This window comes from Microtus oregoni, unplaced genomic scaffold (genome assembly GCF_018167655.1).
Source record: "Microtus oregoni isolate MIOR12 unplaced genomic scaffold, Mior012 000065F_ref0000479, whole genome shotgun sequence".
Taxonomy (NCBI): domain Eukaryota; kingdom Metazoa; phylum Chordata; class Mammalia; order Rodentia; family Cricetidae; genus Microtus; species Microtus oregoni.
The window spans coordinates 651,073-669,677 of NW_024543875.1; the positions used below are offsets into that span (position 1 = coordinate 651,073).

Sequence of the window (18,605 nt, forward strand, 5' to 3'; positions counted from 1 at the left end):
CAAAGAGACATATAGAAACCGACTTTTCTAGAAGCTTCATATTTAAACATTAAAAACATCGACATACAAAAGACTCCCATTAAAGGAACACGTGTACTACAAATTAAAGGAGAGGAGACCAATTCACAGTGCGCTTTTTGTTTTGTTTGTTGCCAGTTTTTTGTCTACTTTTGACACTTGGAACATCTCTTGTCACTCACCATCAGTTATGATCAGCCTTATGACATAGGTTTTCTGTTCTCCTGTGCTGTCCTCAGAACGGCATCTGTAAAGTCCAGAGTCAGCAGACGTGGCATTGGGGATGATGAGGACACTCGGTGTGCTCCCCTGGCTGCAGTTGCTCCATGTTTTTCTTAGGTACCTTGATGTGTAAGTTTTCCTTTGAGATAGGTTACAGGAAGCTAAGACATCTACCTGATGGGGCTGGACTTTTTCCCACATTACTTGTTGCACTGGCCAGTTATTTGGAAGCTGGCAACTGAGTGTGACATTTTGTCCAGGTTCTGCAGACAGGTAGCCATTTGAGGGTGCAGTTATTTCAAAACTATCTGAAAAAAAGAAGCAGAGCTTTAAGCAGGTGGTTAGATATTCACACAGAGACGGGAGGCTACCCAGGAACTCACACTGAGCTGATTGGATTGGTAATTACCTAATGCAGTTGCTTCAAGATTAAACAATATCCATGCTTTGCATTTTTATAAGAGAATGGATTTTTCAACAAGGTTTTATAGACAGAAACGGTATACAATGCTTGACATATGTCTTTCTAATGTTACTTGGTTGATCAGATAATGAGAAATATAACTGAAAACCTTGGTACTCTGGTAGCAGTGATCATATCAGGGTCTGAATTCACAAAACTAAACCAGTGACACCAATTTCCAGATTATAATATGAGACAATAGACTAAGGTTTTAATGGCCAAGAAAAGATACTACATCATTTTTCATTAACTACATTTGGTTATACAGGAATATCTAGTCCGTGTATGGAGACTTACATTAGTATAAATTTCTGGTGCCAAAAATACTCTCTCGAATTCCTACCCTTCATCTCACCATTTCTGGAGTTTACAGCACAAGAAACCGCCATCGAGTACTTCAATAATTGTCTGCTTTAATATTTTCTGGGGACCATTGTATGCCTTTTAGAGTTCTATTAGGTTCAATTTTTCTTCAAAGGAATAGGAAAATATAATTCTCCACTCCTGTTTTCTCATGAGTGCAAAGCATGTGCTGTCAGAGACTCTGCTATCTTGTGCAGTGAGCACCCAAAGATTCTTGTGTTTAAAACTGTATTCAGTGTTAAGATCTAGCACCATGAACATGACAGATATTAACTCACATGAATAAATGTTCTTCAGGGGTACTCCATCATTTTTGAGACCAGAAAGTTTGTGGACTTAATGAAGATATTACAACTCAAAATTTTTGTTTCTAAGATCAGAATATCTCAGAGCTGTAACAAGTGAAGGAAACTCCGGCTCGATTCATTCAAAGTCTTTACTGCCACAAACCAAGAACGCTTATTTGTTAGCTAAGAAGAGACATCTAAACAGCAATAGGTCACAGAATTTATGGGCAGGTGGAATGGAAAAAAATAGAAGAACATCTATTTATCTGTGTCAGCTATGCTCAGAAATGACAAGGAACATGTGTTTGGGCTTATAAAGCAATAATCAATAGTAAAAGGAAGGGAGTAGGGAAGGCAATGGACAATAAGAAAATAGTGCATTTGAAAGAGAGTACAGGTCTAAAGTACCGTATGATTTGCTGTTCATATTAGATTAGGACCTTATATCTACTGACACCAAAAATTAGCAGCAACAAGTGGCTCCTGGTGTGAAAACCCTTGCACATAGAAAAGGCACAATTGTCTAGTATTTCAGTGTGGGGCCTTGCGAATGTTCAGCAAAAGTAACCCTTTGCCCACAGAAGAGGTTACAGAAACTGTTTCATCTCTAAGCGACAATCCAACACAAAAGAAGGGGACAAAATGAAAAAGAGAAAAAGTGTAAGAAGAAAGTAATAATAAAATCAAAGCTTAGGGGAAGTTCCTAGAAAAACAATGGGAAACAGAAGGGAAATGCCAATTCAGACATTAGCAGTGATTAGTAAAACGGCTCCAAGCAGTTCTGGGCCTTCAGGAGAAGGCGGGTAAAGGTTTGGTGCTTGTCTTCAGGAATCACGTTCACAGCTCCTTGTCTTCAGTCCTTCTGGATGCTTCTCTTTGCAGAAGCTTTCTTTAGGCTGTTCCCACCCTACTCTGTTCTCAGGAGCAGCTCCATATACTTGTCAATTAATGCAAGAAAAGATACATTCTGCTTAGGTAAATTACCTGAATTTATATGAAGGACAAGTCCATGAAGCACTGGAGAAAATCTCTACCCATAAACAGCCAGACTTAAGGACTGGAGGGAGCTTTAAGGGCAGACAGATTCCAGTTGAAGCTCCACATAAGGACCCAGACCCACCTCCTTGCAGACTCAAACAACAGCAAAATATCAGGATAGCTGGTTAGAAGCATCAAGAAGTTTCCCCTGTGCCCCCACCCCACCACAGTCAAATATCATTCTGATAGTTGACTTTTTGGTCTGAAATGAAAACCAAGTTCTACACAAAGGTTGCTTGTGACTGCTAGGCTCATCCAAGTGGAAGACTGTCCAACGTGAGACTAAAAATAACAATCAAGAAAATCTGACATAAAGAAGAAGGCACACCATCCTGATAGATGGCAAATTTAAAGGTGAATCCATTTAAACCAGAGACAAAACTGCCATAGGGAGAAAAGGTCTGATTTTAATTGAATCCCGTAATAAATTTTAATCGATTCCCAAAATGAAAAATAAAATAGAAACTCATTGATTCCATACTTATAATCCAGCCATGTACTAGCTTCCAAAATGAAAATAAAATACTGTTGTCTAATTTTTATTGGTATATTCAACTTTACAAGTGACTTTTCTGTCATGATTATAGATTATTAATTAAAAAAATTACTTCTGTGCTTTATCTACTTTTTGAAGTACTGCTCCACCTCTGTAGAACCAATCACTGCTGGGTCTACTTATACTTCTTTCTTGTTTCAAATCCCTAGTTACTGACTATCATAATCAGTATCCCACAGGCCTATCACCCAGTCTGCAGTTTGGGAAGCTCTTCACATCATCCAGGGATGTATAACAGTTTCTTCCAGAATTGTAACACTCCCTGCAGGAGGGAAGGGGAGCCACAGGAGGTAAAGCAAGTGTTGCATGTCTGGGAAAGCTCAAACTTGCAAAATTCTGGATAAACCTGCCTGGGGTTGTCAAGGCAGCAAGCAACCTAGAGCAGTAGAAAGCTCCAGGTTTAGTGCTTCTATGAATTGTCACCAGTTTGGGGGTGTTTGGTTGTTCTTTGGGGATGATGTAGCTTCCTTTGAGTCATTCTCGCTCCTGTAAATGAACCCTTATCCATAATTCTGTTAGTTGTCTCAATAAAATTTATTGGTTCACCAAATTTGGTCCATCATCATGAGATTAATTTCTGGGGTAAGTAGATATGTATGTATATCATGTCTTCCAGGAAAGGATTATTAAATGACCCCATGAATATCACAGAGCCGTGGGACTCTTTATACCAACTTCACAAGTCAAGCCTTGTGCAAGCCAACTAACAAGTCACACCACTCTACTTTGAGCCACAACCGCCACCCTCACAAGAAATTAAAGAGGGAAATCAAAATTATTGTTTAAACAGAAAGTCAATTTGCACTCCACATTGTAATCAATACAACATGCCTTTTGATTGCCTTGGGTGGCACTGACATCTGCAATAATCCTCATATTAAGAAATATATTTAAAATAACATTTTAGTGCCAAAATAAAATAGGAGTTCTATACAAAGTTAAAATAAAACTGAAAATTCATGAAAAGATATTCATGTTTCCTAAAAAATAGTAGTCTTGCCAAAACAACCAAGCTCCATTCTAACCATGCTTTTAAATTTACTACCAATTTACAAAGCTAAAGAGTTGAGAAGTGTATTATATGAAACCTTAAGAAGGAAGAACATTGGACGGCACAAAACTCAAACTTATGAAAAAAATAACAAGGAAAACAGGAACTTACAAGTACAAAAAGACTAAATAGCTCTAATGCATGAAGTTGAAAAGCAGATTAATGATACAGCTTGAGAATATAAAATAGATAAAATCTAATAAAAAGGAGTACAAAAAATATAAAACAGTAATATTAAGGCCAAGATTGATAGTTGGGCAAGCTATAAAAACCTCACATAGGAATTTATCTTATAGCTATTGCTTAAATGACTAAGGTAACACTCTTCTGATTCCATTTTGTGCTTGCTTAGAAAGTTCTCAACTCTCTACCCCCTCTTCCACAACAGTCACTTCTACCCTGGAAGACAGTTGAGATTTGCATGGTCTTGACCATGGTCCAGACATACTAACCCAAATAATTAAAGTAAACTAAAGTAACTAAAAAAGTATAAATAAAAAATAATTGGCATGCCAGGCGGTGGTGGCACACGCCTTTAATCCTAGCACTCGGGAGGCAAAGGCAGGCGGATCTCTGTGAGTTCAAGGCCAGCCTGGTCTAGAAGAGCTAATTCCAGGACAGGAACCAAAAAGCTACAGAGAAACCCTGTCTCTAAAATAAAAAAAAAATAATAATAATAATAATTGGCATGTTGTATCTAAAATAATTACTATACTCTTCCGGGAATGAACATTTCAAGGTTACTCTGATCCTCAACTAACTTTGGTGTAAAGTATGTATGATCTTTGTAAATTTTGTCCTTAAAATCTCTATATCCCTGAGCTTAGATGCCAAAGGATTTTTTCAGAGGCACAAGCCTGCTCTAGGTCTGGCTACTAATAAAAGAGACTAAAACTTCTAATTGGTATACTCAGCATAGTTGTCAATAACTATCTCACATGGATCATTTAATTTCTAATGAAATTTTCTTAATTAAAGAACTAAAACTATTTGTTGAATAAATTTTGGGAAGCCAGACAACTGAACTAACTGGAAGCATTTGGTTTGTAAAAACCCTTCACACTCTTGGGCTCTCATTTTTGCTGTAACTGTTAATCAGGTAATAAAATTACCAGATTGTTTCACAAATAGAGGCATCTTAACTTCCCAAAACACTATGCTTGTAGGTTACAGAATGCAAATTTAACAAAATTAATTTTATTCTTGAGCCCTTGCATTTTTCATGCAATAATATTCCCACCTCTAAGTCTCCTTCTTTTCCACATCTGTTTCTAACCAGATACCTTTCACTCATCCCTGATTGGAATATCTCCCCTCTGAGAGCCACCTCAGACCTTGAGATATATTACCCATGTTCAATTATTCTTTACTCTTCCCTAGTCATTCAAATTTGTGGAAGGTGTGGGTTTCCCCTGCGTTCTTATTTCCCATGAGTATTTCATGCACTTAGCCTCCATTTCTAATATTCCACCAAACACTCCAACTGTTACCTGTGGCCTTGACCCTAAATGTTAGCTGACCAACCTTCTGTAAAGCCCCACTCTACATGGTTGGCATCTATGTTTTCTTACATCTTTTCTTTCCTCGTGCCTTCCTTCTGCTTCAGAATTTGCCCCTCTTCCTCAAGTGTTGTTCTCTGAATGTCACCCTCTGGTGTTTTTGTCTACTCTCACCTCTCCACCACTTCTTGTGGGAGTGAAGTGGAATCTACAGCTCCCCCTTGCTTAGATGTCTCCATTGGTTTCCAAAGTACAAGACAATAACTTGTCCTTTGGATGTTTAAAATAGACTAACTGTTAAGCAGTGCAGAATTGCCCCTAGCCATCTGTGGTAGCTATTATTACATCAGTTAATTAGAAGTGCTAACACTAGTGGCTTCAGTGTATTCCCATCCCTGCCTAGTCTGTGAAAATGCTCAATGAGACTCTTCTAAACTCCAAACATTGGCTTTAGGATGCCAAAGATAGTGTTCTACAGTGACCTGAGATAGTTTTCCAGACAAGCAGACAAAAATAAATAGACAAAACTAAATAAATAAGCACACTAATTTCTAATTTTAAACAGAGTCCAGGAAGTGGAAATGAGGGTCCAGAAAGTAGAAAAGATGGGTTTCTCATTCCTCCCACTCTTCAACTGCACTTTCGGAGCTCATTCCAGTGCTCCAATACAGGTCTGTGCCTCTGTTTCCATCAGTTGCTGGATGAAGGTTCTATGGTGAAATTTAAGATATTCATCATTCTGGGCAAGGCAAGTTTAGACTCCCTCTCCTCTATTACTTAGGATCTTAGCTGGGGTCATCCTTGTGAATTCCTAGGAATTTCTCTAGAGCCAGGTTTCTTGCTAACCCCATAATGGTTCCCTGAATCAAGACACCTCTTTCCTTGCTCTCATCAGTCCAGTTGGAGAATGGAAGGAATGAGAATATGAGCAAAGAGGTCAAGACCATGATGGGTTCACCCACTGCAACAGTCTACCTAAGCTAATGGGAGCTCACCAACACCAGCTGGACTGGGAAGGAACAAGCATAGGACCAAACTAGTCCCTCTGAATGTGGGTGTCAGTTGCATGGCTGAGGCAGACTGAGGGGTCACTGGCAGTGGCACCAGGATTTATCCCTACTGCATGTACTGGCTTTTTGGGAACCTATTCTCTTTGGATGGATACCTTGCTCAGCCAAGGTATAATAGGGAGGGCCTTGGACCTTCCCCAAAGCAATGTGCCTTACCCTCTGAGGAGTAGAAAGGGGTGGGTGGGAGGGTATGTGGAGGAAATGGGAAGACGGGAATGAGTGGGAACTTGGCCTGGTATGTATAATGAAAAAATATAGTTTGTTTTCTTTAAAAAAATAAAATTTAAAAAAAAGAGAGAGAGGTTTTTGAAATTCACAGAACAGACAGTGTGGGAGGATGCTGTAGCGAGGGCAGAGGAAAGAGGCCAGACCCCAAAGACAAAGTTTCCCCCAAAGTAGCTTTACCACCCTCGCTCTTCCTGTGACAGACAAAAGCCAAAAAACGTCAGTTGTGGCAGACCCCTAACTGAAGTTTCAAGCAGTTTCAAACAGAAAAGGAACAGAACCTGTAACCTAAAACATGTGAGTGTTCACAGAGCTGCAGCAGGTCAACTCCCATTTACTGCTGCAAAATCACTGCAAATGTGTTCATTTCAAACACAGAAAGTAACAAATAGTTTAGATACCCTTTCCTTAAAATGCTCCAAGGTTCCACAAGGACTAAGTTAGGAATGCGTTCCACTAAATTTACAAGGCAAGGTTCGCAGCCTTCACCAGCGAATAAAGTGGGCTAGAATGAGGTCCATTGAGGATGCAATTAAAGATGAAGTTATCCTGCAGTCGGTCAACCCTTATCCAATATGACCAGCATCTTTACATTATAAAGAGGGGAAAACTGGACACAGAACAAGAGGGATAATGCCACAAGAGAATGAAGGCAGAGACTGGTGGAGTGCCACAAGCCAAGGAACAGCTGGGGCTTCGGGAGAGACCTGGCACAGCTATTAGAGCAACTGATGTTGGTACCACAACTTCAAGCTCCTCATCCACCCATAATACTCTCCTTTTGAGAAAGCCATACAGATTGCAACACTTGTTACAGTAGCTGTGTCCATAACTCAGGACTACATTTGGGTAACAGAAGCTTTATCAGCCCATTCTGAAGCAGCCAGGATGCCTTGTTTAGAAAAGTGACAGTTTCCACAGGCCCCACCATGAAATACCATTTGACATCCTTCATTTAAAGTGCAGATAAAAGGTAAAGGAACAAAGCAAGATAAAAATGAGCTAAGAGATTGCTTGACTGAAAAGCAATGATAAAGAGGGAAGGATGAGAGCTACCATCAGGAGATAAAACACAGCCTGACAAAGCCATCCCAAAAGCAGGACAGAGACATTTGTCTAAATGGAACAAAAGAGATCAGTCCTAGATGATGAAGCAGGGACTCAGCCCAGAAATCACAAATAAAAGAAAAATTGACAATAGGGTCAGAACTGGCTGCACCTGTCCAAGCCCCAGACAGAAAACCACTTGCCGCACGGCTTGGCAAATCTGATTTACTCTACCCAGGACTCCAAACAGTGATCCAGTCTACAGCCCCAGACGTAGATACCCAAGATGCTCCCCAGGCAGCTTCCAAGAGCTCTTGAGCCTAGAGAGCTTTGTCTGAGGGTAACCAGGATCTGAACATTTTAATTGCCACTCAGATTCTCTCACCACGCTACCTGGAAGTAATACTATTTGTTTAAGACGGTAACAAAAAGTTGGCTAAAACACATGAAAAATTACAACTTTTTGACAATTCTACATTATTTTATCCTAGCTAGAAAAACAAATAAGGGGGCACAAGAATTTTAAGGAGTACATTTCTGAAATCTTTTAAAACAGAAAGATATTACAGTCCACGCACTTTCAGTTTTTCTTCTAAAATGTTGTCAAGGGTTTCCCACATTTATGAATAGATATTGACTTTCTATGTAGGAAATTTTTAGAAGAAAAAGAAAAAAACATGTGAGAAGATTAATCCTTTCTTTAATATCTCCCAGCAGAGAACAGAAGCTGGAATACAGTACATTTTATGTTATATACTAAAAACATGCATGTGCCGCTTTAAACCAGATGCCTCCACCCAACCGTCCCCCCCCCCCCCCAGAGCTCAGGGAACCACATGAAAGAGGAGGCAGAAGGAGTAGGGGAGACAGAGGGGCTGAAGGACTCCAGGAAAACAAGGTCCTCTAAAACAGCTGAGCAAAGCTCGTGAACTCACAGAGACTGAAGCAGCCAGCACAGGGTCTCCAGGTTCAGCACCGAGACCTTTGCACATGTATCTTAGCTTTCAGTTTGGTGCTTTTATAGAACTCCTGAATGCGTAAATGACTGTGTCTCTGATTCTTGAGCCCTCTCTTGCGCATCTTGGTTTTGGTTGGCTTGGCTTGTCCAACTTCCATGTGATGGTTTTCATTTTACCTTATATTTTATTTTGTTAGATTCTGCTGTTATTTACTCAATACCTGTTCTTCCCTGAGGAGAAACAGAAAGGGAGTGGATCAAGATGTGAAAGTAGGTGGGGGAACTGGAAGATGTAGAGGAAAGAGAAATTGTTTTCAAATTATATTGTATGAGAAAAGAATATAGTGAATAAAAGAAGGAAAACGTGTGTGTATGTTGTGTGAACATATCCACATGTGGATACAGGTGTGCGTGTATGTGTCTGTCCATGTGTGTAGGGAACAGTGGTCAACATCAGATGTCTTTAGAACAGTCTCTTCCTGAACCTGGAGCTTGGTGATTCAGCTAGACTGGATAGCCAACAAGGGAACCTCATGTCCAACCTCTCCATAGCTAGGTCCACAGAGACATCTCATCTGACTTTTTGACATGACTTCCACACAAATACTTTACTGGCAAGCCCATCTTCCATTGGCAGTGTGTTTTAAAGTAAGGGGAACAACCTTGAAAAATTCCTTGCTTAGATGCTGGCATTAAATGCATAGCATATGCTAACATCCTGAGTTTATGCAGAGAAGCAGCCTAGCCCGTGAATGCCAGAATTCTTTTCACCCCAATGGGCGGGTATGGAGCCACATCAAATCACCGAACCAGCTCTCAATTCTTATATCACAATGAAGGCTGGCAGAGATAACTGGATTTTTTTTCCTGCATGGAGACTGAATTTCACAGAGACAAACAGGACCTAAGGTAGCCTTGGGTTCTAAATACCTTACTCTCTGATGCCTTAAATCCTATAATTAGAAATCAGCTTCTGCCCTTATCCTTATTAAAATGCATATAACAGTTTCGATTCCTGGCAGGCACCAACACAGTGTGAAATTGCCCATTAGATTGTTTTTCAAGCATAAGTAAAAAGTTAGGTTCCCACAGACAAAGAGCCCAAAGCAGCCTTGCTGTAGCAAAGGAAAGTGGCAAGACCAGAAGCTAGCCTTGACCCACTAATGATGTCATGGGTGTGTTCAGAGAAGTGAGTACCTGTTAAGATCATTGTGGGCTTGTGGGACCCATGCAGGAGGAAACAGTAAAAGCAGATGCAAGAGACTTTGATCCTGGTTTCTTCCCTTGCTTCTTTCTTCTTTCTTTCCCAGTTTTGCTCCCACCCTCCCTCACTCTGTTCTTTTTTTTTAATCCTCCCCACCCATTCCTTCCTTTGTTCCCTCCAACATTCATTAAGCAAAAATTGAAGTACCAGATTCAGTTGCTCTTAGAGATTCACCATAGAGGCCTGCATATCCACATGGACCTGTGAGTTCTGCTACAGGTCTACCCACTGACTCTGGGCTCACTAAGATCTGTGAAAGGCTAATAGATATTTTCACCAGAGGAAACTCTAGATGTTCAGTTTGCCCATGTTTACTGCATTTACATCAAGTATATTTTTCCAAGTTCAGTTTTCTTTTCTTTCTCATATCTTCTAACTATATAACTATAATCTTGTTCATTATATTCCTTTTATATTCCCAAGTAGCTTTCCAGAAATGCTAAGTGGCATTTCTGATGCACGACATTTGAGTAATGACTCAAATATGAAAATATAAAAACAAGAAATGACACATTCCATTCCCCAAAGTGTAATAAACCCATATATACATAGATGTGGATTTACATACTCCAACTTTCTGTAGACACAAATGCTTTAATCAAACTTGAAAATCAAGTTCAATTACAGAATCAAGATTTACATACAGTTTTGTTTTGTTGTTTTGAGGGTATGGTTTTTGTTTTTTTTTTATGCTTTGGGGCTGTTGTTTGTGTGTGTGTGTGTCTGTGTGTTGTGTTGTGTGTATTTTTTGGTTTGGCTGGTTAGTTTTTGTATTTTTGAGACAGGTTTTTCTGTGTAACAGCTCTCACTGTCCTAGAATTCTCTCTATAGACCAAACTGGACTCACAGACATTCACCTGCATCTGACTCCCAAGTTCTGGGTTAGGTGTCACCACCACCTAACTACAGTTTTAAAAGGTGACCATTTTTTTATTAATGTGATTCTTCTAATTAATTTTACTCTGAAAAAAAATTACTTAAAATATCTGCCTGAAATTCTGTAGGGAAAAAAATAAGGAAAACCTGTTCAATGAAATAAACGTCATTTCCTCTAAGATAATAAAATGAGTCTTTCTGCTCAGGCTCAGAATTACTATCTTCATCTGTAACACCAACAGTGCTTTAAGAAAATCCAGCTACAGAATGACCCATGCAGCATTCCCCTCAATGCTTCAATACGAGTCCATTTTACTGACTCATAGCTGATCAAAACTAGAAAGTCAGGATTTCTGGAATGGAATATGCTTTATATGTTTGTCTTCTACAAAAGATAGAACTGCAATGGTGAATCAACACCAAACCATGCATGTGCATGATGGTCAATGATATCTGAAAGACCAGAACTCCAGTGAGGGCAAGGGTACCGTATTACAAGGAGTCTCATTAATGCTGGAAAGAGGCTAGGCTTGAAATGGACACTATGAATATCCTAAAAATGTTCCATGGGCATCCCCATGGGGTCCCCTCACCTTTGTCAGGCAACAAAGCTTCTTAGCACTCTCGTTCATGGGAAGAACCCCTGGGGTAACTCACAACCAAATTCCTATCTGTTCATCCATGACAAAAGGGATGGACTCCCTCTGCCTTGGACATCCTCAGGACTCTGAGTTATACAATGCTGAAGTTCACCTCCCTGGACCTTGCTTATGGGTTATTGTTCTGCATCCCTGGTCTGGCTTCCCTGGAGGATTTTCATGGAAACCGCAATCTGTCTGGTCCATTTGTCCTCCTCCTTAGCACTGCTTCTGGAGAATATAGCTAAAGGTATATGCAGTGCTGGCACTTTATGAAACTTACTCAGTGTTAGACTTACACCATCCTGTCTACAAAGAGACAACACAAGACTTCTCAGAATCTTCATGGTGGCATAGCTAGAGTCATTTATAAACTTCCTCTTTGACTCAGTCAACCTCTGCCAGCCTCCAAAGTCTGGCTAGCCATCCTTCTCTTGCATGAACAGGAGTCACATAGCCACTGAGTCCTAGAGACCTTATTTTCTTTTCATACTTTTTTATAAATGCATAAAATAAATTTCTGCACTTGGAAAAGATACACTGATATCTTTCCTCAATTATGCTGGACTCTGTAGAGGCAAAAAATAATTTCTGAAATATGCGTTTGTTGCTGATTTCTCTACTGTGTTTCAAATATTTTCAAAGTGAATGTATCATATATTGTACTTATTTAATCTCAGGGGGAAACTTACATCAATGTGGTGTTCAAAAACAACTAACTAAAGACATTTGCTTCACCCGTGGGCACTAAGCACAATATCAGAGAAAGTTGTACAACAGAAATAATGACATCTAAACAAAACAGGATAGAAATATGATACAAACTCAACGGCTTTTATGTTTTTTTCTAAAGGACCATGGAAATAGTTACCCGAATGGACTCTAAAATTTAAACTCCTCTCTTCTTTGATCCTCATGGATTCTTACACCATGAAGGTAGAACATGGGTCTGACTATAATCAATCCCTATTTAAAAGCTGCATGTTCCTCATTGTCACCCCAGTACAAAGCAGAAGTTATGTGCTTTTACTCTTGCCCTTCTCTGTTTTCTCACCTCCTGCTAGAATCTACAGCAGGTGTTCCTGAAGAAATGTATTTACTTTATTTCTTTGTGTCAGCCACATATTCTCAAATGCCTTCTTCTACTCTTTATGCTTCATTCCAAAAGCACTGCTTACCTTGATATGTTCTACCATGCTCTATTCTATTTGCTGATTTCCTTGTTGATACTAGGAAGCTGATGAGTCCTCAATGGTGCCATAAATGCAAAATGTGTAATCTTAATTCCACGGAGAGTACATTAGTTTGTATAATAAATTTCAGTGAATGATACCAAGTCCTACACAAACTGTAGTTTTTGTTTCCTGATTTACTAAAGGAAATACATCCAGGATCTCTTCTTCCTGGTATCACATCTATACCGTGGCCAGGACCTCAATATGTATGGCTATGAAACTTTTGCTACAAAAGTTCCAAGTATTATTCAAAGCACAGAAAGATAGAGTGTTTCTCACAAACCTCTAAAAGAAGAGAGACTGAAATTATTTGGCTCAAAAGATAATGGAGTTAAACATCACAATATTGAAAAATCTGAATGAGCACAAAATACTAAAGGAAGATAATTATAATCATCAGATCTGCCTAGAAATGCAAGCAGTTCAGGAAAAAAAATCCAGAAATAGGAAGAAACAAATAACATCCATGTTTCATATTTACTGTAAAAGGCATTTCAAAATGTAATTGTCAAATTACCAAAATATATTTGTAATTGGGAAACCGGTATGGTAATAGCACAAAAGAAAACAAATCTTAATAAGCATTCAATTTGTACTCTTTGTTCCTCCAAAAGGAACTGCCTGCACATAATCCCCAGGAAACATAATTTTCACAAAAATATGTGTGAATATTTTTATCAAGCATTAATTGAAACAGGAAATAATGGAAATAATCTAAATTTCTGGTAATATAATGAGATCAAATATGTCATGAAAGGCTAAGGATGTTTATCATATAAAACACAGGAAATATATTCATGATATCTACACTTTACTAACAGTACAAGAACACATGTGCCTGTGGATAAGAATTAAACAGGAAGTGGAGTATGGAATAGAAGGAATCTTAAGTTTTCTCTGTATTTTTTTATATATAATCATGTGTGCACCCATGCATGTGCACACACCACACACACACACAAAATGCTATCAAAGAAACTTTGCCTACCAAAGCATATCTCTTAATCACATTTGGGCTATGAACTTAAGTTTCTGTTCAACTGAATGCAACAGACTTTGCTTCCTTGTGTCAATTTAAATTGTTGTTCTCATTTCGCCATTCCACATGAAATGGGAAGTCTGTCATATAACCACAAGATGCACCAGCTTCATTAGGCATGAAGGACTAGTTACTTTTAGATAGTGCCCATTCTGTCCTTTATGCTTGTTTGTTTATGTCCATGTGCCTGCCTTTCTCCCCTTAGTTCAAGAAACGGTAACTGGAATCCTTTAAATTCCAAGACCAAGATGTCTAAACTACAAATTTTTTTAAGCTTTGGTATATAAAATTTCACCCCACTGAAGGTGACAATATTTCAACCCCTTTACCGAGGGTTTCAATTCTCACACTTGAATAAGGAACCTGATTCTCACTAAGTGTGATAATAATCTAACCACTGGGCCTGACCTAATTGTGGTCATGCTTTGTTAAATATTTATTATCTTCATGTTACCATACAGTGATTTAGATATTTTATTTCATTTTAACACTTACAGCAATCCAGGGAGGTACATATAATGATATCCTATATAGATTATAAAACTAAGACAAGGGGAGGAAGAGCAGAGTCAGAGACTGATCTCATGCAACAGAAAACGTTCTGACCCTTCTCAAATGCAGGTGTCTCAGAGGGCACAAGGAAGCAGTAGGTGATGGATTTCTGATTCATTATTTCCTTGTAATTAAAATAAGACAATCCTGGGCCTAAATATGAACTTGTCAGCTATAGTTGGGCCTGAGAAGACTGAGCAGATGGGAGGATCCCTGGAGTGCCGGAAGAAATGCACCCCACATTGGCAGCAAAATTGTTCCTGTTTCTGTTGTGTCGTCTTTTCTATCCCTCTATCTCTGAGGCTTTAAAAGAAAGCCTATGAAAGAGTGACATAAAGAGAACACTGGTAATGTCTGAGAAAGAAACACAAGAACATTTTAGGAATGCCATTGCACTGACAGAATCTGAAAACAAAGCTATACATACTGTAATTGGAGAGTTACATTTTTCTATAAAGATTTGTTACTGATTGTTACAGATCACAAGATCTGAGGATTTTGAAATTTAAGTTCTTTATTTCTCATGGTGACGAAAGCACTGGCTTTATCACAATGAGAAAAAGGGGGTTACTATTTTTATCAGGAATTAATCGTAGAACATATCAAATATCCTTGTAACACTTTCATAGACATATACTATATTCTGCTCATCTTACTCATCCACTTTTCTCTCTAATTCTTCCTTTCCATTATCCCTTTCCATGTCCTTAAAAGTCTTTTATTCTCAACTCCCTTTTCCTCTCTAAATTCCACCTATGATGGAATGACAGAAAGCATGACATAGTTCACTTAGCATGATGATCCCCGGTACAATCCATTTTCCTGAAAAGGACATAATTTAATTCTTCCTTATCACTAGATAAAATACTATTGTATGTGTATGTGTATATGTGTGTGCATATGTGTGTGTATGGGTATGAGTCTGTGTATGTGTGTGAGATACCATATTTTCTTTACCCATTCATCAGTTAATAGACACCTAGACTGATTCCATAATTACTGGTTGTAAATGAACCATAAAGGTGAGTGTGTAAATTAATGCGTTAATATGTGAATCAGAGTGGAGATTTTCTAAAATTGTTTTGCTTTTTAAACATGTAGTACTTCGAAAGAAGAAGGGATCATTTTAAGAATTTTCATGCATGAACATTACATATACACCACTCGTATTTCCAACTCCTCCATCCTCATTCCAAATTCATGATTTCTTCTTTAATTGTTATTGTCAAGTCCCACATATGCATATGTGTATCTTTGCTCTTACATTCCTATATTCAGGATTGAACATTGTGTATTGAACAATCTGTATGGGTGTTCATCCTAAAACACAACTGATTATACTCATCTCAGCAAACTCTGACACCCTGTAACTCTTCGTCTAGAAGTGAGGACACATGAAATTTCCTGTCTGAATTGACATATTAAATAGCATTGACATTTTTCTCATCTTGTCAAAGAAGGTAGATTGTTGAAAGTTCATGGGTATGTTTTTCCTGTGTGTTGTATCTAAGGAACATGATCTAGCAATAGGCATCCTAGACCTCTGACTAATATTTTTTTCAAGCCCTTTTCCATGATTTTCCCTGAACCTTAGCTTTAGAGAAAGCCATGGGAGTTGGACATCCACAGTAACTTATTCTCTGTGTATTGACAACCGCAGATCTCTGTAATCGTCTCCACCTATCACCCTCCCCAAAAACCTTCTTTAATAAGGGCTGAGATACACTTTTTCATGGGTACGAGGATAAGTATAGAGAAGACAGTTAGAAATTATGTCAATTTAGGAACCTGACAGTAGTAGGTTCTCCTCTTGGGTCTACTGCCTTCTCAGCCTGCATAGGTCTCTAGGTTTACAGTGCCAGAAAGGTTTAAGTATCCCTCCTGCTCAGTCTAAAGTCCAATAAAACAGCTGTTAGCTACACCCAAGTGAATGCCACTGTTTCAATATTTAGATCTCTTATACGACCAGTCATTGTTGTGGTTTAGAGGCTCTATAGCTGGGTAGGACTACTGAGCATTTCTTTCCCTTGGCAGCTTGCACAGCACCTTCCAATACTACGAGAGCCACTCCTCAGGGGAGAAGTTCTGAGTGAGTATGGGCATGCAGGGTTTTGTTTTCATGAAAACCAATTAAAGCAATTTCTGAAAGTCTTCGATCCATGTTTACCCATTAAAGTGATCACTTAAGAGCTAATTCAGTACATAAACATTATTCCTTTTAAGTAGCAATCTTTGTCATCTGTCATTTAAAGTCTGATCATATGTTAAGTTCCTACAACAATTGAAGAACAGCTTATAGAGATTTCCCTGCAAGTAATACTTTGTGGACAGAGGGCAGCTACTTTAGTAAGAAAAATTATTGCAGACCTCAAATATTGTAGTCAAACACTCTGCTTCTATAGCATCATGCAAAGAACCAGTTCAAGACAAACGGGAGCCATTATAATCTAAGACAATGGAAAAGTTAAAGATATTTATAACACAGGAAAAGGAGAAAAGGAAAATTATTCATAATGCTGAGGAACATGTCTGCTTTCTCTAATCACCTCTGCTGTACATTAAAAGATTTCTGGAAACAGCATTAGTTGAGAGAGATTCAATATTCATGTTAGAGACCCTCCTAAAATCTGGGCAACTCATTGTGTTCATATCTTATTATCTTTATTTCCACATAATGAACTAAAATGAGATTCAGGTCTATCCATGAAATTTGTTTGCATGTAATACTTCAGTAAGAGAAAATCCCTTATTCCATAACCCACCTCTGTGTAAAATATTCCATTTGACACATAAAACAGTTCTAGGATCACAATGCATCCCATGAACTTGATGGGACCTTCTTTGATTATTTCCTAACACCCAACAAGCATTAATGCCTTTGAGGATGTGAGGAAACAGACTTAGTTCAAACCAATTAGCACCACCAGAAAACACACTTGCAATTCACAGCCTGTGCCAATAAATCCATTGTGTTCATAGACAAGAGAAGGAGTATTTATCTTCAAATTGGGAGTTAAACCTGTGCTTGGTAATTTCCTTTCCGTGGTTTAGCTAGTTTCCTATTTTCTCAGTAAAGTGCCAGAGTTTGTTCTTTGCAGTGAATCCTTTGCATTGCTCTTTTAGAAAAGCATTTCATCTAAAAGAAACCAAGAAAAGGCATGATAGATCAGCCTTTTAGCCCTTTGTCTGGTTGAAAATGACAACTAAAACCATTACAGGCACACTTCGCTGTGACTCTATTGCTCACAATAAAACATAAATGTCTATATTTTTAAAGTAATTCCCATACTATCAGATAAGGAACTATTATTTTTAGTATTTGTTGAGTACTAGACCAAACTTAATAACCCTTAATGGAATTGGAATTAATAATACAAATGGTACTCATCTGAAACAAAAATCGTATGAGAAAAAGTCCAAAAATTACTTTTAAACTACATTAGCATATTGTTACTTTAATAGAAATTCTAATCAATTTTAAATGAAGGGACGATTTTAGTTTGAAATATAAAAAATTTACAAGCAGGGCTCAAGAGATGACTCCATGGTTAGGAGCATTGTCTGCTCTTCCAGAGAATCCGGGTTCAATTCCCAGCACCCACATGGTAGCTTACAACTGTTGCAACTGGGAAATACACTGAAATATGTAGACATTTTAGTAAATGATCAAAGTACCTATATTGAACACTTTGAAGCAATCTGAAAATCTGCAAGTTTTTCTTAATTGTCTTGTGGATTTACCATTTTCTGGAATTCACCTAGGAACCATGTTGGAGTTATAAACACTGAAAGCAAAAAATAAACTTTAGAAAAGCTAACTGAACTGTTTCCAGATCAGTCAAAAAGAGCTCTGATGAACATGACACCTATGAATCCATGTCTCCAGTTGTCGTATGCCATGCTTTTAGAGTAGGAACTAATTGTAATAGCTCCTTGTTAAAAGGGGGATCAATATTTTTCCCTCTCTCTGACTCTTTATCTCACTGTAAACTCTATCCTTAAATTGGGGATGATTTTCCTTTTCCCTGCACTGGGCACACTTTCATCCAAAGTCTGCAATTTAATTTCCACCTCCATAATTTTAAATATTTTAAAGTCATCATTTTTACACTCTCCATTTTCAGCCAAAATTGCCTTCAGTAATGGCTCCCTAACTCCATTATCTTGGAATTACATTTATCACATTTATGGGTTTGCCTTTTAA

General features: G+C 38.3%; 1 protein-coding gene across 1 annotated transcript in view; it reads right to left on the reverse strand.

Annotated features, from left to right (window-relative positions):
• The window catches only part of Cd226 (CD226 molecule), an 85,476-nt gene that overhangs the window by 35,961 nt on the left and 30,910 nt on the right, over nt 1-18,605 (reverse strand). The window contains exon 3 of the mRNA XM_041640791.1: nt 201-548. Coding sequence (XP_041496725.1) covers nt 201-548 — 348 coding nt within the window. The remainder of the gene's footprint in view (nt 1-200; nt 549-18,605) is intronic.